We start from the raw sequence: 23,748 nt of genomic DNA on the forward strand, positions 1-23,748 counted from the left end.
CCAAAGACTTTCTTAGGTAACAAAAAAAAATGAATCATTATGGTTTTTTTTTTTTTTTTTTCCAATCCACAAAACAAGTAGTTTCTGTCATCAACAAGATGTTATGTACAACCCACTAAATTGTTCACACCATCATCCTGGGTGATGAGCCATAGTTTGAAAAAGGGTCTTCTTGCCTTATGCAAATGCTGCTTAGTTATTCCCAGTCAAGGCTAGCTTCATTCCTGTGCTTTCTCTGACTACCTCATCTGTCCACTGGGGAATCTGAGAGGCTGGAAGTTTTAACCCTCTGGTAACAATGTCCCCATTTAATCACAAAAAGTAGGTAGTCAGGAATGTATCACTGTGTCCCAAGCACTGGGGTGACAGCCCAGGCAGCTCTCTCAGAGAGCATCTGGCTCATACATGGCTTCAGAAGCAGGGCCCTCACAGATGTCAGCTAAGTTGTTCACTGGGTCCTCAAGTGGATGGTTTCCTGTCTCTAAGTGGGACTCTTAGGCTTGAGATAAGAACAGCCAACTTTTTTGAGTTTAGCATGTGTCAGACATTCATATGCATGAGCCCTAATCTCAAAATCCAATGGTCTATTTTCCCTAATTTCCTCAAATGAGGAAGTTCATGATTTCAGCAAAATATTTGTGCACCTACTCTGGGCTAAGCATGGTTCTAGGCATTGGGAATATAGCAGTAACTAAGGTGGATAAAAATCTGCCTCTGGGGCTGGGCGTGGTGGCTGATGCCTGTAATCCCAGCACTTTTGGGAGGCCAAGGTGGGCGGATCACAAGGTCAGGAATTAAAAGACTAGCCTGGCCAACATGGTGAAACCCCATCTACTAAAAATACAAAAATTAGCCAGGCTTGGTGGCGTGCGCCTGTAATCCCAGCTGCTAGGGAGGCTGAGGCAGGAGAATTGCTTAAACCTGGGAGGAGGAGGTTGCAGTGAGCCAAGATCACGCCATTGCACTCTAGCCTGGGCAACAGAGGGAGGCTGGAAATCTCACTCACTGATTAATAACCTTTTTCAATTACAAAGAAAAACAACATATTCGCAAAACTCCCTAACATCAGGAGCCATCAGGCAAATAATCCCAAGTCTTGATTTACAAACCAAACCCTTATGCTTCTGATCACATAGAGGACTGGTTCTTACAAACTTTTTTTTTTTTTTTGAGATAGATTTTTGTTGGCTGGAGTGCAGTGGCTCTATCATGGCTCACTGCAGCCTTGACCTGCCAGCCTCAAGTGATCCTCTCACCTTAGCCTCCCGAATAGCTGGGATTAAAAGTGTGCGCCGCCCATGCCCGGATAAGTTTTTTGTTTTTTGTAGAGACGAGGGGTCTCACTATGTTACCCAGGCTGGTTTCGAACTCCTGATCTCAAGTGATCCTCACATCTAGGCTCCCCAAAGTGCTGTGATTATAGGCGTGAGCCACCATGCCTGGACACAAACATTCTTTTTCTTTTTAAAATTTAATTTAATTTTTAAAATAGAGAATGTATGTTGGCTGGGCATGGTGCCTCATGCCTGTAATCCCAGCACTTTGGGAGGCTGAGGCGAGACGACTGCTTGAGTTCATGAGTTTGAGACCAGCCTGGGCAATCTGGCAAAACCCTGTCTCTGCAAAAAATACAAAAATGAGCCCAGCATGATGGTGTGCACTGGTAGTCCTAGCTACTCCAGAGGCTGAGGTAGGAGGATCACTTGAACCCAGGAGGTGGAGGCTGCAGTGAGCTGAGATTGCATCACTGCACTCTAACCTGGGCAACAGGGAGATGCTGTCTCAAAAAAAAAAAAAAAAAAAGAGATGGGATCTCACTGTGTTGCCCAGGCTGGTCTCGAATTCCCAAGCTCAAGTGATCCTCCCGCCTCAGCCTCCCAGAGTGCTGGAGCTACAGGCATGAGCCACCACACCCAGCCAACAAACATTCTTTTCTGATAAGCAACTGCAGAACTTAAGCTAGTTTCAGCCAGCTTACCGAAGCTGTGAACAAACTATTTAGCCATTGCACATGAGCTCACCTCTTCTCATAAATATGTATACAGCTTTTCCCTCAAACCTGCTAAATATGTATGAATACGGGCCCTGTGAGGCATAAAACCCAACCTGTCCTTTCTCTCTTGGAAGAGAGCACCTTCGGTGCATGCTGCAGACCGTCTCTTCCTGGTTTGCAAACAAGTATAAACAAGAAAGTGCTCCTTTCTACTATTTAGCCATCTTGGTGATCTTTTAGACAACATTGTGAGTATTTCTGCTAGGAACGTTAGTGTTCAAATCTCTGTGTAGGCAGATGTTTTCATTTTTTGCAGGTAGATATCTCAGGCTGGACTTGGGCCATATGGTAAATTTATGTTTAACTTCTACAGATTTTGCGAAGTGTTATACTGTTTTATATCCCCATCAGTAATGCACATGGGTATATATATATATATATATATATATTTTTTTTTTTTTTTTTTTTTGAGACAGTCTTACTCTGTCACCCAGGCTGGAGTGCCGTGGTACAATCGTGGCTCACTGCAACCTCCGCCTCCCAGGTTCAAGCCATTCTCCTGCCTCAGCCTCTCGAGTAGCTGGGATTACAGGCGCCTGCCACCACGCCTGGCTAATTTTTTTGTATTTTTAATAGAGACAGGGTTTCACCATGTTAGCCAGGCTGGTTTCGAATTCCTGACCTCAAATGATCCACCCGCCTCAGCCTCCCAAAGTGCTAGGATTACAGGTATGAGACATTGTGCCCGGCCTACAGTGAATCTTTAACTTTACACACCATCACTTTAGATCTATAAATCGATATGTAGTGGTATCTCATTGTGGGTTTAATTTACATTTGCCTAGTAAATGGATCCCAGAACAGGAGAAAACTTAGGCAGACTGGGATGGAAGCTGGAACTAGAGGCATTCGTGGTGGATAAGGATGCTGTATGGAGTCTCTGGCAAGCCTCAGTTTTTATGATGTTCGGCATCTTTTTATGTGCTTGTCATCTGTATTTTTCCTTTGGTGAAATGTCTGTTCAATTATTTTGCCCATTTTAAAAATTGGGCTGTTTTATGAGTTTTGAGAGCTCTTTATGTAATCTGGATATAAATTCTTTGATACATCATTTGCAAATATTTTCTCCAATCTTGTGGTTTGTCTTTTCATTTATTTTTTTCTAAAAATGGAACAAGTTCCAAATTTTTAATCTGGACAAAGAGAATTAAAACCAAGCATATCATACTTCCAAAACACATATCCATCGGCGAGTCAGCAAATCTGGGGAAAAGCAACTGGAATTGACTATGAGGCTGCTGGAATTAATCTTCATCGTCTCATTGCAAAGGTACTACCTGAATTCCTTTGGCTATCCTTTCTGTTAATATTATTTGCAGCAATTACTCTTAGTGACATCAAATCAAATGATCCACCTGTAACATCCATTAGCATGCCACCAGCTTCAGTAACAATAATGCTAACTCCTGCAAGAGCCCAGCAGTGAATTCCCATTGCATAATATACATCTGCTCCTCCAGTTGCCACAAGGCAAACAGCTGCCGTTCCAATACTCCGGATCCCATGAACTGGAATGCAAAAAAACTTTTCCATATTAGAAAGAACAATTCTTACAGTCTCTGGTGTTCTGGAAGAGCCCAATTCAGTCAGCAAGAGTGGTTTGGTAATATCTTCTTCTTGTGAAACCTGTAGTTTTTGACCATTACAAAAGGCACCTTTTTCTTTCCTGGAAGTGTACATCTTATCTCCCGCATAACTGTATACAACTCCAAATTATATCTTTTTATTTACAGCAAAGCCGATTGAAACAGCTACAAAAGGAAATCTATGTACAAAGTTAGTTGTTCCATCAATAGGGTCAATGATCCACGTGGGGTTGTTAGTTAAGGCACTTTTCTCCCCGCTGCCACAGATTCCTCACCAATGAAACTGAGATGGGTACTTTTCTTTTATGGAAGAGATAAGCATTTCTTCAACTTTTTGGTCCGCAGCAGTTACCAAATCAACTGGAGAACCTTTCGGTATAACATTCATTTCATTTCTTTTTTTTTTTTTTTTTTTTTTGAGACGGAGTCTTGCTCTGTCACTCAGGCTGCAGTGCAGTGGTGTAGTCTCGGCTCACTGCAAGCTCCGCCTCCTGGGTTCACGCCATTCTCCTGCCTCAGTCTCCCGAGTAGCTGGGAGTACAGGCGCCAGCCACCGTGCCTGGCTAATTTTTTTTTGTATTTTTAGTAGAGACGGGGTTTCACCATGTTAGCCAGGATGGTCTCGATCTGACCTCGTGATCCGCCCGCCTCGGTCTCCCAAAGTGCTGGGATTACAGGCGTGAGCCACGGCGCCCAGCCTGATTTCATTTTTTAGAGCATCACAAACTACCTCTCCAGCTCATCTTGCTAGAGTTACTGCATAATCCACGCATTCCTGCCAAGGATCAGCCATCTTCTTGAGTCGGAGGGGTTCCTGGTAGTTCAGTGCCTGGTGTTATCACTCTCAGCTCTTCCGGAGGTAGAGGGGCTACCTATCTTCTTTACATTCTGTTTTTTTGTTTGTTTGTTTGTTTTAATTTCAGACAGAGTTTCCCTCTCGTTGCCCTTACTGGAGTGCAATGGTGTGATCTTGGCTCACCACAACCTCCACCTCCTGGGTTGAAGCGATTCTCCTGCCTCAGCCTCCCAAGTAGCTGGGATTACAGGTATGTGCCACCATGCCCGACTAATTCTGTATTTTTATTAGAGATGGGTTTCTCCGTGTTGGTCAGGCTGGTCTCGAGCTCCCAACCTCAGGTGATCCCCCCGCCTTGGCCTCCCAAAGTGCTGGGATTACAGGCGTGAGCCACTGTGCCCAGCCAATTTTTGTATTTTTAGTAGAGACGGGGTTGCGCCATGTTGCCCAGGCTGGCCACCATGCCCGACCCCAGTTTTTCTAAGTTTTATAGTTTAGGTTCACAACTAGATCTATGATTCATTCTAGGTTAATTTTTGCATATGGGTTTTTTTTGTTTGTTTTGTTTGGATGAGTGTGTGGATATCCAATTATACTTGCAACATTTGTTGAAGACACCATCTTTTCTTGTTTTTCCAAGTTTCCACACACATTATTGATAAAATACATTTTTTGCGGGGCGGGAGGGGGGCGCTGGGTGTCGCTGGTCTGTAACTCCTTACCTCAAGGGATCCACCCACCTCAGCCTCCCAAAGCACTGAGATTACAGGCGTGAGCCACCGCCCTGGGCCAAAGGCATTATCCTTTCTCCACTGAATTGTGCTTTCATTTTTGTCAAAAATTAATTGCCCACATATTGGAACTCTTTATTCTGCTGCATTGATCTATTCGTCTATCTGGACACCAATACTATACTTTCTTTTTTTCATTTATTTATTTTTTGAGACAGGGTCTCTCTCTTTGTCAGTCAGGCTGAAGTGCAGTGGTGCAGTCTCAGCTCACTGCGGCCTCAGCCTTTTTGGCTCAGGTGATCCTCCCATCTCAGCCTCCCGAGTAGCTGGGACTACAGGCAAGTGCCTGGTTCATTTTTTGTAGAGACGGGGTTTTGCCATGTTGCCCAGGCTGGATATCTTTTTTTTCTCTCTCTCTTTTTTGAGATGGAGTCTTGCTCTGTCATTCAGGCTGGAGTGCAGTGGCGTGATCTCGGTTTACTGCAACCTCCACCTCCCTAGTAGCTGGGTTTAAGCGATTATCGTGCCTCAGCCTCTGCCGGCCACCTCGCCCGGCTAACTTTTTTTTTTTTTTTTTTTTTTTTTTAATTCAGAGTCTCGCTCTGTCGCCCAGGCTGCAGTGCAGTGGCGCAGTCTTGGCTCACTGCAACCTCCGCCTCCCGGGTTCACGCCATTCTCCTGCCTCAGCCTCCCCAGTAGCTGGGACTACAGGCGCCCATCACCACGCCCGGCTAATTTTTTATATTTTTAGTAGAGACCGGGTTTCACTGTGTTAGCCAGGATGGTCTCGATCTCCTGACCTCATGATCCGCCCGCCTCGGCCTCCCAAAGTGCTGGGATTACAGGCGTGAACCACCGCGCCCGGTCTTGCCCGGTTAATTTTTGTATTTTTAGGTTTACAGGCGTGAGCAACCGCACCCAGCCCCAATATTACATTTTCTTGTTTACTGTATAGTCCTTATCTTCTGGCACAAAGCAGGCACTCTCTAAAAACCTGAATGAAAGTATGAAGCAGGCCGGCCGCGGTGGCTCATGCCTGTAATCTCAGCACTTTGGGAGGCCGAGGCGGGCGGATCACGAGGTCATGAGTTCGAGACCAGCCTGGCCAACATAGTGAACCCCTGTCTCTACTTGAAAAAAAAAAAGCCTGTAGTCTCACCTACTCGGGAGGCTGAGGTAGGAGAATCGCTTGAACTCGGGAGGCAGAGATCGTGGTGAGCGGAGATCGCGCCACTGCACTCCAGCCTGGGCAACAGAGCGAGACTCCGTCTCCAAAAGAAAAAAAAAAGTATGAAACGATGAGGACAATGCAATGAGTCGCCCGCCGCCTGCCAAACCTACCCCGCAGCTCCAGACTGCCGCCTGCGCCGAGCCTAGGCCACCGAGCCTGACGGAAACTGCCGCTCCTGAACGCGTATCCCAGTCCCGCAGCTGACCAATCGGATCCCGCCCTTCCGGGGCCCGCCCCCTTCCAGGAATCGACCTCCGGACCGGCCTCGAAAATTGACCAACCGGTTGTGTAGTTCCGCTCTTGGTCCCGCCCCCATGTTGAAACTGCCGCTTCGGATCGCGGAGTAACGCTGGCCAGGCGTCCCGGCCCTGCCCCTCACCTGACCAATCAGGACGGCCGGCGGAGGCTCAGCCCCCAGCCGGCGACCCGGGGCGGTTCAGGCGGCGGCGGCGGCGGCGGCTGCGGCGCGAATCGGAGGATTCTGCCGGGTGAGTGAGGGGAGGCGGCACTGAGGTGGAGCGGAAGGGCTCTGCAGCAGGCCCCACGTGCATTCCCGCGAGGGGCTCGGGGGCTGCAGTGGAAAAGAAGGGGAGGCTGCGTCTGCCCCTGCCGGGGTCCCGCCTCGGCGTCCGCCCGCTGGGCCTCTGTTACTTCTGCGGCCCTGGTGTTTCTGGAGCGTCGCTTTCCCGGTGCCTCTGCTCAGTGTTTCCTTTCCAAAGCGCGACCGGGGCCAGGGGAAGGCAAGGCCAGCTGTGCCCTTTGACCCCGTGCGAAAGCGGCGACCCTCTGATACAGGGGTGTGGCCCAGAGCTACTTGGTCAGTTAGGGGTGGGGGCCGGGATCTTCGTCCTGCGAATCAAGCAGTTGGCCCCCCTTGACTGCATCTCCGTGCCCCCCAGCCCTGTGGGGTCATATACGTGTGGGAAGGTCCCTGGGTAGTAGGCTTCTTTCTGCTCCAGACCTTGCACCCGATCCTGAGGATACTTGGAGGTGGGGGGCAAGGGCTGGGAGGAGGAGGCGGAGTTTTCCCAGGCTCCCCCACACTTCCAGGGAAAGGCTTTCCAAGAAACCTGAACTCATCTACCCTGGAGTCAAATTTGGTTCAGATCTTGCCTCTTGCTAGCTGTGTGACTTGAGGCAAATTGCTTAACTTCTCTGAGCTTTGGTTTCTTCATTTGTAAAAAGAAAGTGAAGGAGGAAGGGAGGGCAGGAAAGGAGGAAGAATCCCTTTTGAAGCCTGGTTTGTATTGGGTTCACCAGTTATAAAGCACGGTTGTCCAAACCTGCTTAGGAGGTGGAGGCTGCAGTGAGCCCGGAAAAAAAGGAAGCATGACCTTGCCCCAGCCATTTTGGTAATAATAGACGTTTATTGAATGCTTACTATGTACCACTGTAAGCACTGTATTAAGTAAGCATTGTGCTAAGTACTTTGTTTTTTGTATTTTGTGTGTGTGTCAGTCTTGCTTTCACCCAGGCTGGAGTGCAATAGTGTGATCTCTGCTCACTGCAACCTCTGCCTCCCAGGTTCAAGCGATTCTCCTGCCTCAGCAGCCTCCTGAGTAGCTGGGATTACAGGCACCCACCACCATGCCTAGCTAATTGTTTTGTTGTTGTTGTTGTTGTTGTTGTTTTTGAGATGGAGTCTCACCCCATCACACAGGCTGGAGTGCAATGGCGCGATCTCGGCTCACCACAACCTCCGCCTCCCAGGTTCAGGTGATTCTCCTGCCTCAGCCTCCTGAGTAGCTGGGATTACAGGCGCGCGTCACCACGCCCGGCTAATTTTTGTATTTTTAGTAGCAACAGGGCCTCTCGCCATGTTGGCTAGGCTTGCCTCAAACTCTTGACCTCAAGTGATCTTCTGCCTCAGCCTCCCAAAGTGCTGGGATTACAGACGTGAGCCACTTGGCCTGTTTTTTGTATTTTTGTTTTTGTTTTTTTTTTTTTTTTTACAGTGATGTGACCATGGCTCACTGCAGCCTGGGCCTTCTGGGCTAAAGCGATCCTCGAGTAGCTGGGGCCACAGACGAGTGCCACCACGGCTAGCTAATTAAAAAAAAATTTTTTTTTTTGTAGAAAAAAATGTTTCTACAAATGTTGCCCAGGCTTAACATGCTTTCTTTAATTCTAACAACAATCGTATGAGGTAGGTACTGTTGTCTTCCAGCAGATGAGGAAACTGAGGCACAGAGAAGTTAAATAACTCGCCTGAGGCAGTACAGTTAAAAAGTGTCAAATGGGGGTCTCTGGCACCACAGGGCACCCTACTGAGCCCCGTGTCCTGCTCTCTTGACTTCAAGTAGAAGAGCTGGGGCAGGAACCCAGCCCTGAGGACATCCTGTGGCCCAGGGGCAAGTGACACCTGCTGCAGGAGGCCCAGGATGGTGGAGGCTGAGGACCTGGCGCAGCTGCGGCTGCTCAACCTGGAGCTCCTGAGGCAGCTGTGGGTGGGGCAGGATGCTGTGCGGCGGTCAGTGACCAGGGCAGCCTTAGAGGTACGTGCCTGCCTTGGGAACCCCAGAGGAAGTGGCTACCTGACCTTCAGGCCAGCGTCCAGGCTTCTGGGCTCATCTTGTTCAACACCCCCATTTTACTGATGATGGGATATTGAGGGCTGGGGAGGGAAGAGACTGGCCTTGGTCACTGCTGAGGCCAGAGCAGGATGAGGACACAGGCCTTGGTACCTGGCGTAGGACCCGTGGGTATGTTCTAGCAGCCACTCCCTGGGTGACCCCGCCCCTCTCTCCAGTCAAGCCTGGAATCCAGCAGCTACAATTCAGAGACTCCATTGACCCCAGAGACGTCCTCAACTTCCTTGAGCACCTCCTGCCCACGGGGCCGGTGTCCTGTGTGGAGCTCACCAGATGCCTGCCGAGGGGACCCCCGTGATGTGGCCAGATCGGGGGTGGCCTCTCTCCCACCTGCCAAATGCCAGCACCAGGAGTCCCTGGGCCGACCGAGACCCCACTCAGCACCCTCCCTGGGCACCTCAAGCCTGAGGGACCCAGAGCCCTTAGCGGGGCTAGGTGATCCAGGACCCCAGGAGGCACAGCCCCCGAGGTCCATCCTGGCTCAACAGAGCAAGCTGTCCAAGGTAATGTGGGAGAGCGGGACATCTGCTGATGGGAGGAGCTTCCTTGGGCCTCAGTTTCCCCATCTGACACATGTGCTTGTGGGCAGCCTCCCTTGCAGAACAAGAGGCTCCTGGGAGATACTGTGAGTTGGGTCTGGCTCAGCCTAAATGCTCGCTAAGCGGTAGCTGTGAGTTTCTCAGCACTTTGAGAAGAGGCCAGGCTTTGTTCACAGCCACACATAAAGTGGGGTCAAACATTTCCCTTCTTGCTCTTGTGACCTTGGCTGAGCCCTGGGCTCCAAGTCAGGGTGTAAGTTGAGACACAGTCTCTCTGTCCCTCGAGGTGTGGCTTCCTCTGGGCCAGGCCTCCTGGCTTAGTCCTTGCCCCTCTGTGCTTCCCTCCTCAGCCCAGGGTGACCTTCTCTGAGGAGTCTGCAGTTCCTGAGAGGAGCTGGCGCCTCAGGCCATACCTGGGCTATGACTGGATTGCAGGTAAGGCCTGCTGCTGCCCGGCACACACTTGGCCTGGGAGTGGGAGGTGGAGGCCTGGGCTCCTCCATGCTCCTATCTCAGCCTCCACCCGGTGCTGTTGCTTGTTTCTCTGACAACCATGCCATCCTCCTTGGGGAGCACCCAATTTTTTTTTTTTTTTTTTTTTTTTTTGAGACGGAGTCTTACTCTGTTACCCAGGCTGGAGTGCAGTAGTGCGATGTTGGCTCACAGCAACCTCCATATCCCAGGTTCAAGTGATTCTCGCCCCTCGGCCTCCCGAGTAGCTGGGATTATAGGCGAGCACCACCACGCCTGGCTAATTTTTTGTGTTTTTAGTAGAGATGGTATTTCCCCATCTTGGCCAGGCTGGTCTCAAACTACAGAGCTCAAGATATCCACCTACGTTGGACTCCCAAAGTGCTGGGATTACAGGAGTGAGCCACCACCCCCCACAGCCATCTTTTTGTTTTGTTTTGTTTTGTTTTATTATTTATTTATTTATTTTTATTTATTTTTGAGATAGAGTCTTGCTCTGTCGCTCAGGCTGGAGTGCAATGGCGTGATCTCGGCTCACTGCAAGCTCTGCCTCCCGGATTCATGCCATTCTCCTGCCCCAACCTCCTAAGTAGCTGGGACTACGGGCGCCCGCCACCATGCCCAGCTAATTTTTTTGTATTTTTTTTTAGTAGAGACGGGGTTTGACCGTGTTAGCCAGGATTGTCTCATTTCCTGACCTCGTGATCTGCCCGCCTCGGCCTCCTGACCTCATGATCTGCCCACCTCAGCCTCCCAAAGTGCTAGGATTACAGGCAGGAGCCACTGGGCTGGCCTATTTATTTATTTATTTATTTATTTTGAGACAGAGTTTTACTCTCGTTGCCCAGGCTGGAGTGCAATGGTGTGATCTTGGCTTACTGCAACCTCTGCCTCCCAGGTTCAAGCAATTCTCCTGCCTCAGCCTCCCAAGTAGCTGGGATTACAGGTATGCGTCACCACGCCCAGCTCATTTTTGTATCTGTAATAGAGATGGGGTTTTACCATGTTGGCCAGGCTGCCCTTGAACTTCTGACCTCAGGTGATCTGCCCACTTCAGCCTTCCAAAGTGGTGGGATTACAGGCATGAACCACCATGCCTGGCCTTTTTTTTTTTTTTTTTTTTTTTTGCTTTTTAAGAGAAGACAGGCCAGGCACAGAGAAGTTAAATAATTTGCCTGAGGCAGTACAGTTAAAGAGTGTCAAATGGGGTTCTCTGGCACCACAGGGCACCCGGTAATCCCAGCACTTTGGGAGGCTGAGGCAGGTGGATCACGAGGTCAGGAGTTCGAGACCAGCTTGACCAACATGGTCAAACCCCGTATCTACTAAAAATACAATAATTAACTGGGCGTGGTGGTCTGGGCCTGTAATCCCAGCTACTTGGGAGGCTGAGGCAAGAGAATCGCTTAAACCCGGGATGTGGAGGTTGCAGTGAGCCGAGATCGCACCATTGCACTCCAGCTAGGGTGACAGGGCAAGACTCCGTCTCCAAAAAACAAACAAAAAAAATGAGACGAGCAGTAGTGAGAAGAAGGGGGAAAGAGTAGAACAAAGAGTTTGGTCTGTCACTGTGAGTAATCAATTGCGATAACTCACTACCTTCACACCAGCCTCTGAGCACCTTCTGAGCCATGTCTACTCTCTCAACCTCCGGCACAGAGACGGTGCATCTGTTGAATGAATGAATGAGTCTCAGCTGCCCTATGTTTGAACATTGGTTATGTGCCAGGCCCCTGCACAACTCCATACCAATGCCAGCTCTTTTCACGCTACTGTCCAGCTCTCCCCAACAGCAACTTCAGCTGCCTTCTGGCTGGTTTCCTCTTGGCCTATGTCCCATTGTCCTTTGCACGTGTGCGTGTGTGTGTGTTTGTGTGTTTGTGTAAATACATAACATAAAATTTACCACTGTAGCATTTTTTTTTTTGAGGCGGAGTTTCTTTTTTTTTTTTTTTTTTTTTTTGAGACGGAGTCTCGCTCTGTCGCCCAGGCTGGAGTGCAGTGGCCGGATCTCAGCTCACTACAAGCTCCAGCTCCTGGGTTCCCGCCATTCTCCTGCCTCAGCCTCCTGAGTAGCTGGGACTACAGGCGCCCGCCACCACGCCTGGCTAGTTTTTTGTATTTTTTAGTAAAGACGGGGTTTCACCGTGTTAGCCAGGATGGTCTTGATCTCCTGACCTTGTGATCCGCCCGTCTCGGCCTCCCAAAGTGCTGGGATTACAGGCTTGAGCCACCGCGCCCGGCCTTGAGGCGGAGTTTCACTCTTGTTGCCCAGGCTGGAGCGCAGTGGCACGATCTCGGCTCACCACAACCTCCGCCTCCCAGGTTCAAGCAATTCTCCTGCCTCAGCCTCCCTAGTAGCTGGGATTATAGGCATGTGCCACCAGGCCCAGAGACGGGGTTTCTCCATGTTGGTCAGGCTGGTCTCGAGCTCCCGACCTCAGGTGATCCATCCGCCTCAGCCTCCCAAAGTGCTGGGATTACAGGCGTGAGCCACTGCNAATGGCGTGGTCTCCGCTCACTGCAACCTCCGCCTCCTGGGTTCAGGCGATTCTCCTGCCTCAGCCTCCGAGTAGCTGGGATTACAGGCACCTGCCACCACGCCTGGCTAATTCTTTTTTTTTTTTTTTTTTTGGTTTGAGACAGAGTCTTGCTCTGTCACCCAGGCTGGAGTGCAGTGGCCAGATCTCGGCTCACTGCAAGCTCCGCCTCCCGGGTTTACGCCATTCTCCTGCCTCAGCCTCCCGAGTAGCTGGGATTACAGGCGTCCGCCACCACGTCTGGCTAATGTTTTGTATTTTTAGTAGAGATGGGGTTTCACTGTGTTAGCCAGGATGGTCTCAATCTCCTGACCTTGTGACCCGCCTGCCTCGGCCTCCCGAAGTGCTGGGATTACAGGCGTGAGCCACCGTGTGCTGCCTAATTTTTGTATTTTTAATAGAGACAGGGTTTCACCATGTTGGCCAGGTTGGTCTCGAACTGACCTCAGGCGATCCACCCATCTCAGCCTCCCAAGTGCTGGAATTACAGGTGTGAGCCACCACGCCCAGCCACCTGTAGCATTTTTTAAGTGGACTGTTAAGTGGCATCAAGTATGTCCACACTGTTGAGCTATCATTACTACCATCCGTCTCCACAATTTTTCATCTTCCCAAAAACCTCTCTCCCCATTAAATAATTACTCCTATTCCCCCTCCCTCCAGCCCTGGACAGTCACCATTCTACTTTCTGTCCGTATGAATTTGACTCCTCTAGGGACCTTATATAAGTGAAATCATACAGCATTTGTTCTTTTGTACTGGCTTTTTTTATTTAACATAATGGCCTCAAGATTTATTCATGTTGTAGTGTGTGTCAGAATTCCCTTTCTTTTATTTATTTATTTTTTTGTTTTGTTTTGAGACAGAGTCGCACTGTATCGCCCAGGCTAGAGTGCAGTGGTGTGATCTCGGCTCACTGCAACCTTCACCTCCTGGGTTGGAATGGTTCTTGTGCCTCAGCCTCCCGAGTAGCAGGGATTACAGGTGTGCGCCACCACACCCAGCTAATTTTTGTATTTTCAGTAGAGATGGGGTTTCACTGTGTTGGCCAGGCTGGTCTCGAACTGCTGCAGTCAAGTGATTCTCCTGCCTCGGCCTCCCAAAGTGCGAGGATTACAGGTGTGAGCTGCTGTGCCTGGCTGGAATTCCCTTCCTTTTTAGGGCTGAGTGACATTCCGTTGTGTGTAGATACCACATGTTGTTTATCCATTCATTCATGGATGGACACTTGGGTGGTTTCCATCTCTTGACTGTTGGGAATAATGCTGCCAGGGACGTGGTTGTGCACTGTCATTTTTGACATAGCAGCTAAAGGATATTTTTAAACATGGAAATCAGATCATGTCACTCCCCTGCTCAAAACTCCCCATGGACTTTTCCCAGCACTTACTGTAAAATCCAAAATCCCATTCCAGACTTACGAGGCATGATCTGGCCTCTACTGGCCCCATGATGATGTGACCTCCTGTCTTTCTTTCTTCCAGCCTTGTGGCCTCCTCTTTTTTTTTTTGAGATGGAGTCTTGCTCTGTTGCCCAGAGTCAAGTCCAGTGGTGTGATTTCTGCTCACTGCAACCTGCGCTTCCTTGGTTTAAGCGATTCTCCTTCCTCAGCCTCCCAGATAGCTGGGATTACAGGCATCTACTACCTTGCTCGGCTAATTTTTGTGTTTTTAGTAGAGACGGGGTTTCACCATGTTGGCCAGGCTGGTCTTGAACTCTTGACCTCAGGTGATCCGTCCACCTCGGCCTCCCAAAGTGCTGGGATTACACGCATAATGGGGTGACCACAGGCGTGGCAGGACCAGAAAGGAGGCCACGGCCAGGCATGGTGGCTCACACTTGTAATCCCAGCAATTTGGGAGGCCGAGGTGGGCGTATCACTTGAGGTCAGGAGTTTGAGACCAGCCTGGCCATCATGGTGAAACCCTGTCTCTACTAAAAATACAAAAACTAGCTGGGTGTGGTGGTGGGCATCTGTAATCCCAGCTACTCAGGAGGCTGAGGCAGGAGAATTGTTTGAATCCAGGAAGTGGAGGTTGCAGTGAGCAGAGATCAAGCCACTGCACTCCAGCCTGGGTGACAAAGTGAGATTCTGTCTCAAAAAACAAAGACAGGTGCATTGTGGAGTTGCTGGGAGCAAGTGGTGGCGGGCACACAGGCCCTGCACTTGAGTACTTCCTGAACTCTCAGCTCACTGCCCTCCTTCCTGGTTCTGGGAAAATGGAGTCGTCTGTCCCAATGCCTGCTCTTGGTCCATGCGCTCTGCTTCCCTGCCTTTCCCAAGGTGACCGTCCACGCTGCCACCTGGGCCCTGGCCCTGCTGCAGCGTGCTCCGCCCCTCTGCTTCTGGCTCCTCCAGGGTTTGCTTCCTGTGATCCTCTCTCTCTCTGTCCTGCATCCTCATCCTGCCCCTCAGCATGAACATGAACGTGCAGGAAGCATTCTGGGAGCTGGTTGTATCTCATGCTCCCTGCACCACGCACCACTCCGAGCTGTGCTCCCTGTTCCTCCCGCTGACTCCTTTGCCCTTCACAATAAGCTTATTAGATAGGCGCCACCATGGTGCCCATTCACAGATGGGAAGGCTGAGGCCAGGTGAGACAGAATTTTACCAGCGGCTCACATCCAGTCGGGGTAAAGCCGCACCTGTTATTTCTCATCCCGATGCCACATTTCTACCTTTAGCCCACATTTGCTTCCAGTGACTGCCTATTGTCTCGATTACAAAACTTCCTCTTCAAAAGGGCTGTCTAGCCTCATTGCCTTTAATTTCTCTCCACTACTATTTTTTTTTTTTTTTGAGATGGAGTCTCACTTTTTCACCCAGGCTGGAGTGCAGTGGAGTGATCTCGGCCCACTGCAACCTCTGCCTCCTAGGTTCAAGTGATTCTCATGTCTCAGCCACCTAAGTAGCTGGGACTACAGGCATGTGCCACTACGCTCAGCTAATTTTTGTATTTTTAGCCAGAGACAGGGTTTCGCCATCTTGGCCAGTCTGGTCTGGAACTCCCGATGTCAAGTGATCTGTCTGCCTTGGCCTTCCAAAGTGCTGGGATTACAGACATGAGCCACTGTGTCCAGCCTCCACTACTGTTTCTTAAATCAGGCTTCAGCTCCCAGCATTTCATCAGCGTGGCCCTCTGTTGGGTCATCAGTGGCCTCCGTGGTGCCAACTCCCCAGCTGAGCCCTCATCCACACCTTCCTTACCTTTGAGCAGCAGGGGACACAGTGGTCACTCCCTCCCTAAAGCACTTTCTCCCCTAGACTTCTAGCCCTATGCTTCCTGGCTCTACCCCATCTCTGTTGGTGCTCCTTCCCAGGCTCCCAGGGAAGGAAAGGTCCTTGTTCTGACCACTACACCCCTAGGCCTGGGATTCAGTCTTCTGACTCCTCTCTGTCTTCCCTCTTCCCTCTATGATCTCCCAAGTGCTGAGGCATTTGACACTTTGTCTCTACTTCTCCATTTTGTATCTCTAGCCCACATCTCTCCTCCGAATTCCAGACTTGTATATCCCGCTGTCTTCTCCACATCACCATGAAGTTTTTAACCTTCTGTCCGAAATCAGGGTCCTCATTTCCACGCCATCTGCTGTGCTCCTCCTGCAGTCTTTCCTGTCTCCACAAATGGCAACTCCACATACTAAATAGGTCAGGCCATTACCTTGGGATCGACCCTAATTCCCCCCTCCTTTTCACACCATCCTCATCTAGTCCATTAGCACATCCTGTTGAGCCTGCCTTCAACATACTTTTAGAATCCGATTATAGATGCTGCTGGATTTACCATATAGCTACATCCTGATACACCCAACGTAAGCTGAAAATACTGTTTAGTCAAAAAGGCATATAAGGCCAGGCGCGGTGGCTCACACCTGTAATCCCAGCACTTTGGGAGGCTGAGGCGGGCGGATCACTTGAGGTCAGGAGTTCAAGACCACCCTGGCCAGCACACTGAAATCCCATCTCCACTGAAAGTACAAAAATTAATTGAGTGTGGTAGCACCCGCCTGTAATCCCAGCTGCTCGGGAGGCTGAAGCAGGAGAATCGCTGCAACCCCGGAGGCGGAGGTTGCAGTGAGCCGAGATCGCGCCACCACACTCCAGCCTGGGCAGCAGAGTGAGACTCTGTCTCAAAAAAAAATAAATAACCAAACCAAAACAAAAAGGCATTTAATACACCTAACCTACCAAACATTCTAGCTTAGCTGAGCCTACCTTAAATGTGCGCAGAACACTGACCTTAGCCTACAGTTGGGCAAAATGATCTAACACAAGCCTTTTTTATAATGAAGTGTTGAATGTCTCATGTAACTTACTGATGTTCTGAATGTGATCACTTTTGTGCCATTGTAAAGTTGATAAATCATAACTTGAAAAATTCTGGCCAGGTGTGGCAGTGGCTCACGCCTGTAATCCCAGCACTTTGGGAGGCCAAGGCAGGTGGATCAGGCCAGGAGTTTGAGAACAGCCTGGCCAAGATGGTGAAACCCCTTCTCTACTAAAAATACAAAAATTAGCTGGGCGTGGTGGCGCATGCCTGTAATTCCAGCTACGTAGGTGGCTGAGACATGAGAATCTCTTGAACCTGGGAGGCAGAGGTTGCAGTGAGGTGAGATCGCTCCACTACACTCCAGCCTGGGCAACACAGTGAGATTCTCTCTCAAAAAAGTAAGAAAAGAAACATCCTAAGTCGAATCATGCTGAGTTGGGGGCTGCCCCTGCCTGTCCCCAGCTGAATCCTAACTGATGCCTCTACTTCCCCTCACGTTGAAGCAGCCAGAGGAGGAGTCCTATAAAAATATGTGGCCTATGTGATTGTGTCCCTCCCGGTCCCCAAACCCTCCTTGGGCTTCTTAACCTCATCTCCTCCACCCTTACTCCCTTCCTGCCACTTTCCCCTCCTGGCTGTTCCTCAGCTGAACCACACACGTGCCCACCCTTTGCGCTTGCTCTTTCATCTGCCTGTGATGTCCTTCCTGGGAGGTCTCTGTGGCTCTTCCGTGTCTCTGCTCAGGGTCGTCACTCGGAGAGGCCTTCCCTGGCATGGCTGCCCTGCCATACTAGGCTCTGACCCTGCTCTCTTGCTTTCTGGCAGGTGTCACCATTCAGTCTTGTCTCACGGATTTTTTTTGGTGGCTAGTTCATCTCTTGCCACCTTACAGTGTAAGACTCATTAAGGCCGGGGGCTTTGTCTATCTAGTTCCTGGCACACGAAACAGCATCTAGCCCTGTCATAAGGTCTCTGTCGGCCGGGCACGGTGGCTCATGCCTGTAATCCCAGCACTTTGGGAGGCCGAGACGGGCGGATCACGAGGTCGGGAGATCGAGACCATCCTGGCTAACACGGTGAAACCCCGTCTCTACTAAAAACTACAAAAAACTAGCCGGGCGAGGTGGCGGGCGCCTGTAGTCCCAGCTACTCGGGAAGCTGAGGCAGGAGAATGGCGTGAACCCGGGAGGCGGAGCTTGCAGTGAGCTGAGATCCGGCCACTGCACTCCAGCCTGGGCGACAGAGTGAGACTCCGTCTCAAAAAAAAAAAAAAAAGGTCTCTGTCGATATTTTTTCCATGGATGGTTGGCATCAGGGTAGACAGACACTGAAAACCAACCAACCAACAGTCCCAGTGACTAGAGGGGCCCTCCTGGCCTGTTTGAGGCACAGTAGGGGTGAAGCAGGTGGCCTGGGGTGTCGGGCTGATCGTCTCTCCAAGCCTTGGCCGGTGGCCACACAGCAGCCCCCAGCCCCTCTCCCGTCAGCTGCCTGGTGCTTTGCCCACACCAGGGTCTCTGGACACCAGCTCTTCAATCGCCAGCCAGCCTGAGGCCTTCTTCTTGAAGCTGCAGGAGTTTCGGGAAACCAACAAGGAGGAGTGTATCTGTAGCCATCCTGAGTGAGCAGGGGTGGGCAAGGGTGGGCGAGGGTGGCTGAGCGGCTCTATCCCCCGGCCTGCTCATCCCCCTCGCCCTCTCAGACCCCAGGTCCTAGGCCTGCGTGACAGCAGTGGCAGTGGCAGTGGCGTGGAGGAAGACCATGAATGTGAGTGCGGGCCCTCGGCTAGGCCACTGAGTAGTTCAGCCTCACGCTGCCCTGGCCTCCCCTGCCACAGAGCGGTTCCATTTGAGGTTTGGGGCCTGGGGAGGCCCCTGAGGTGTTGAGACTCATGGAGGGAGGCTTGCTGTCTGGACAGGGTGGCCAAGCCCTGGTAGGGGTGGGGTGAGCTAAGACCTGGCCTCCGAATTAGGGGCTGCCCTGTGTGGCCCCATCCCAACCTTCCCAGCAGCGCCTCTGTGCTGGTGGGACTCCATCCCAGCTCCTGAGAGCCCCGGGAGGATGTCCCTCCCCACCCCTTAGGGCGTGGGCCCCAGGTTCTGGGAGGAAAGGGGTTAGAAGGAAATGGGCCAACTTGCTTCCCAGAGGATTGGCAAGCCTGTGTGATTGGGGGCCGCTGGGGGCAGCACCGGGCCTGGGGACCTGGGGACCTGGGGACCTGGGTTCCTGGCTCAGGGGGAGCTGCGGCTTCTTATGGGCCTCGCAGGCGTGTACTGTTACCGTGTCAACCGGCGCCTGTTCCCCGTGCCTGTGGATCCCGGCACCCCCTGCCGCCTGTGTAGGACACCACGAGACCAGCAGGGCCCTGGGACCCTGGCGCAGCCGGCGCAGGTCAGGTGAGTGACCAGAGTATTGGGACACCTGTGGGGACAGAGCCTGAACCACTGGTTTTAAGCGAGTAAAGATGGGCCTGGGCGTGGGCCCCCAACCGCCGGGAGGCTCCTCAGGGGTCCCCCACTGCACCCCTGCGCAGGGTGAGCATCCCGCTGTCCATCCTGGAACCCCCGCACCGGTACCGCATCCACCGGCGGAAGAGCTTTGACGCCTCCGACACACTGGCCCTGCCCCGGGTGAGCAGCCACGTGGGGCTGGATAGTGATGAGGGCGGGGCTGGCTCAGACTGGCCCAGGTCCCCAGGGAGGGTCACAGAGCAAGGCTGGGCTCGACAGTGGTGAGCACCCAAGTCTCTGGAGCACAGGCTGGGCCTCTTCCATCACCCACACCTGTCCCTAAGGGAGGTAGGACCCCCGCTCCGCTTACCCTGGGGCTTCCAGGGTGGTCTGCCTGTAGGCTGGCATGAAATAAACGGACCCTGTTTATTGCGCTTTTGTGTACTGCAGGCACAGTCCTTAGGGGGCTTCTCTCAGGGAGCCCCCACAGCAGCCAGGAGGGCAGGCACTGCTGTACCCCCACCCTGCAGGTGGGGAGACTGAAGTGGAGTGGCAGGCGCCTTGCTGGAGGAGCTGGGATTTGAACCTAGGTCTCTGTGCTTCTTTTTTTTTTTTTTTTTGAGACCGAGTTTTGTTCTTACTGCCCAGGCTGGAGTGCAGTGGCACGATCTTGGCTCACTGCAGCCTCCACCTGTAGTCCCAGCTACTTGGGAGGCTGAGGTGGGAGGATCACTTGAACCCGGGAGGCAGAGGCTTCACTGAGCCGAGATCTCACCACTGCACTGCAGCCTGGATGACAGAGTGAGACTCCATCTCAAAAAAAAGAAAAAAAGTCCTTTCCTGTGTCTCCAGGTCAGGATGGGGGCCCAGTGGCAACTCCGCCTGACTCTTAAATTGAGAGTAGGGCAGCTGGGGTCAGAGGAGGAGAAGGATACAGAGGAAAGTCAGTTTGCTGGTCCATGAAATGGACATAACAGCGCCATCCTCAGGGATGTTGGTGGCGAGGTGGGGCTGGTCAGTGAAGCAATCCATGCGGGCGCTTGGAGAGCCCACAGCAGGAAGCGCCCTGTGAGTGTCACTGTCACCATCCTGTCCTCCTCCTATTTCAGCTCTTAGGGCCCCAGGGATGGCTGGATCTGCCAGGATAAGGAAGGAGAGACCTGGGGTAATCTTGTGGGTAGACACAGGCCCTGCCCTGGTGGGGGCCTCCTTCCTAATGGGAGGCACAGTCCCTCCCTGATGGGGGTCTGCCCAGTCAGCGGGGAGCCTGTCCCAGGCCAGGCACCTTTAATCCCTTGCCTTCCACAGCACTGCCTGCTGGGCTGGGACGTTTTCCCTCCGAAGTCTGAGAAAAGCTCAGCCCCCAAGAACCTGGACCTCTGGTCCTCTGTCTCTGCTGAGGTCCAGCACCAGAAGCTGTCAGGCACCAGCCCTTTTCGCCTGGTATGGCCCAGATCACATCCTAGCCTGGGGTGCCCCCCAGAGGGACAAAGACCTTGGAGCAGGCCTGGGGACTGCAGAGCCCCCAGGGGGGTAGGATTGGGGTGGGGAGGATGGAGCCTGGGGGTGTCTCTCTGCAGGGGTCCAGCCCTCTGGCCCTGACCCTAGCCATCCCCCGGAACTCCTCCGCTCCCTGCCGCCTGCCCTGCTCCACCCAGGAAGGCCACCCTGACTGCAAGATCCAGGAGGGAATGTGGCTGGAACTGGAGGTGACCTGTCCCTTTCAAGTGGCCCCCCTGAAACTTCCCTCTTCCCCATCCACGCCTTGCCAATGCAGGTGCCGCCCCCCACCCCGATCTGGTCAGTGCCCCAGGTCCCTCAGCCCCACGTCCCACGGCAGAAGCCTTGAGGACTGACTCCTGGAGGAGGACAGCATTCCCACCACCTCCAGCCTCTCACCTCTGGCAGGCGCACCCAGGAGATGGAAGCCCCTGCCCGCCCCGCTCAGGCCCGGCTGTCCTAGGTTGGGCAGGTGGGTAGGCCCAGGCTTGTCTGCTGCCTGGGTTCCAGAGAGGAAGGACCCTGGGGTGGAGGGTGAGGGATTCTGTGGAAATTTTAAAATAAAGCTCAGTGCTCTGCAGCTCAAGTCCCACGTGTGCTGGTTCCATCCTGCTCATGCACTTCGGGCCCAGAAGGCACTCTGGCCTCTCAGCCTGCCCTCCTGGCACCTGCAGAAGGAAGACATTGCGACCACCGGGACTGGGCAGTGTGCGTGCGTCACCATAAGGGTGGCTCCTTCCACACATCCCCAGCTCTGGGTAGTGGCCTCCACCAGATGGGGGAGGGGGGTCCTCAAGGCAGGCTGGGCCAAGGTTATTAAAAAGTCATTTCAGGCTGGGCGCGGTGGCTCACGCCTGTAATCCTAGCACTCTGGGAGGCCGAGGCGGGCAGATCACGAGGTCAGGAGATCGAGACCACGGTAAAACCCCATCGCTACTAAAAATACAAAAAATTAGCGAGGCGCAGTGGTAGGTGCCATAGTCCCAGCTACTCGGGAGGCTGAGGTGTAAACCCGGGAGGTGGAGCTTGCAGTGAGCTGAGATCACACCACTGAACTCCAGGTGACAGAGCGAGACTCCATCTCAAAAAAAAAAAAAAAAAAGTCATTTCAGCGAGGGCCTCTGCTGAAGCCGTGAGTCGTGTTGAATGACTCAGCTCTGTTGTTCCTGGTCCCAGAACTGGGATCCATTGATAGAAGTGCTCTCTGGAAGTCCCTGGGGTCACGTGGCTCCTCCACCCAGCCCTGGGAGCCGTGGGTCATTCAGAGCCCCAGCAGGGACAGATGAGGAAACTGAGGGCTGGGCAGTGAGTCGGAGGCAAGGTTAGCAGAGCGCCCAGATGTCCAGTCTGGGAGAGTGGGCAGCGCCGTCTTTCACCTCTTGTACATGTTGGTTGCACAGTACGAAATTTCTGTTTTTATAAATGGAATAAATGCGGAAACGAGGCATGAACTTTCTCTAAGGTTTCTCAGCTTGGAGATGGAACTGGGCTGTGCTGTCCTGGGGCTTTTTCCTGGAGTTTATGAAGCTATAAAAACTTTTCCTTCTCTCTGGAGAAACAAAGTCTCTTTAAGTCCCTGCTTTCAGTTATTTTGGGTATACAGAAGTGGAATTGCAGGATCAGAAGGTGATTCTGTGGTTTTTTATTTTTGAGATAGGATCTCACTTTGTCACTCAGGCTGGAGTGCAGTGGCGCCATCTCTGCCCACCGCAGCCTCGACCTCTTAAGCTCAAGTGATTCTCTTGCCTCAGCTGCCCCGGTAGCTGGACTACAGGCGCGTGCTACCACACCTGGCTAGTTTTTTTGTACTTTTTGTGGAGAAGGGGTTTCACTGTGTTGCCCAGGCTGGTCTTAAACTCCTGAGATCAAGTGATCCTCCACCTTAGCCTCCCAAAGTGCTGGGATTACAGGTGTGAGCTACCACCTCCGGCCAATAATTCTATTTTTAGTGTTTCGAGGAACCGCTATACTGTTTTACTCTCTGACCAGTGATGCACAAGAGTTCCAATTTCCCCTCATCCTCAACAGCACTTGCTATTTTCTGGTTTTTCTATAGTAGCTGTCCTAATGGCTGTGTTTTTTCATTGTGGTTTTTATTTGCGTTTACCTAAGGATTAGTGAAGTTGAGCATGTTTTAATGTGCTTATTGGTCATTTGTGTATCTTTTAAACAATAATAGTCTTTTTTTTAAACTTTTAAGTTCAGGAGTACTTCTTTATTAGTTTATTTATTTTTAATAGAGACAGGATCTTGCTATGTTGTCCAGGCCTCAGGCTATTCCTACCTGGGCCTCCCAAAACACTGGGATTATAGGCGCAAGCCACTGCATGCGGTCTGTTTGTGTATCTTCTTTGGAGAAATCAAGTCCTTTGTCCCATATTTTAGTTGGATTTGCTTTGTTGTTGTTCCACGTGTAATTTTGAGTCAGAGAACTTGTGGGAGACAGTGGTTTCTTTAGAAATTCTTTGGCCAGAGGGAGAAAAGAATTCAAAGCCTTTCTGTCAAACAAAAGTTACAAAATTAGGCTGGGCGCGGTGGCTTACTTCTGTAATCCCAGCATTTTGGGAGGCCGAGGCAGGAAGATCACTTCAGGTCAGGAGTTTGTGACCAGCCTGGCCAACATAGTGAAACCCCATCTCTACTAAAAATACAAAAATTAGCTGGCGATGGTGATGTACACCTGTAATCCCAGGTACTCGGGAGGCTGAAGTGGGAGAATGGCTTGAACCTGGGAGGTAGAGGTTGCAGTGAGCCGGATTGTTCCACTGCACGCCAGCCTGGGTGATAGAGTGATACTCTGTCTCAAAAAAAAAAAAAAAAAGTTACAAAATTTAGGCCAGGTGCTGTGGCTCACGCCTATAATCCCAGCACTTTGGGAGGCCAAGGCAGGCGGATCACTTGAGGTCAGGAGTTTGAGACCGGCCTGGCCAACATGGCAAAACCCCATCTCTACTAAAAATAAAAAAACTAGCCAGACATGGTGGTACAT

The 23,748-nt window shown here is 51.6% G+C and overlaps 1 protein-coding gene and 1 pseudogene across 1 annotated transcript; one reads left to right on the forward strand and one right to left on the reverse strand.

The window, feature by feature from the left end:
- Positions 1–3,420: 3,420 nt before the first annotated feature.
- Positions 3,421–4,432, reverse strand: LOC112607998 (annotated as a pseudogene).
- A 2,401-nt stretch (positions 4,433–6,833) lies between these two features.
- On the forward strand, positions 6,834–21,339 carry MIIP (migration and invasion inhibitory protein). Its single transcript, XM_025361692.1, has 10 exons — positions 6,834–6,885; positions 8,701–8,892; positions 9,147–9,491; positions 9,878–9,962; positions 18,322–18,430; positions 18,512–18,576; positions 19,076–19,205; positions 19,343–19,439; positions 20,568–20,692; positions 21,012–21,339. The coding sequence occupies exons 2-10, from the start codon at positions 8,779–8,781 to the stop codon at positions 21,106–21,108; spliced, it is 1,167 nt and encodes a 388-aa protein (XP_025217477.1). The 5' UTR covers positions 6,834–6,885; positions 8,701–8,778; the 3' UTR covers positions 21,109–21,339.
- The last annotated feature ends 2,409 nt before the right edge of the window (positions 21,340–23,748 follow it).

This window comes from Theropithecus gelada, chromosome 1 (genome assembly GCF_003255815.1).
Source record: "Theropithecus gelada isolate Dixy chromosome 1, Tgel_1.0, whole genome shotgun sequence".
Lineage (NCBI taxonomy): Eukaryota > Metazoa > Chordata > Mammalia > Primates > Cercopithecidae > Theropithecus > Theropithecus gelada.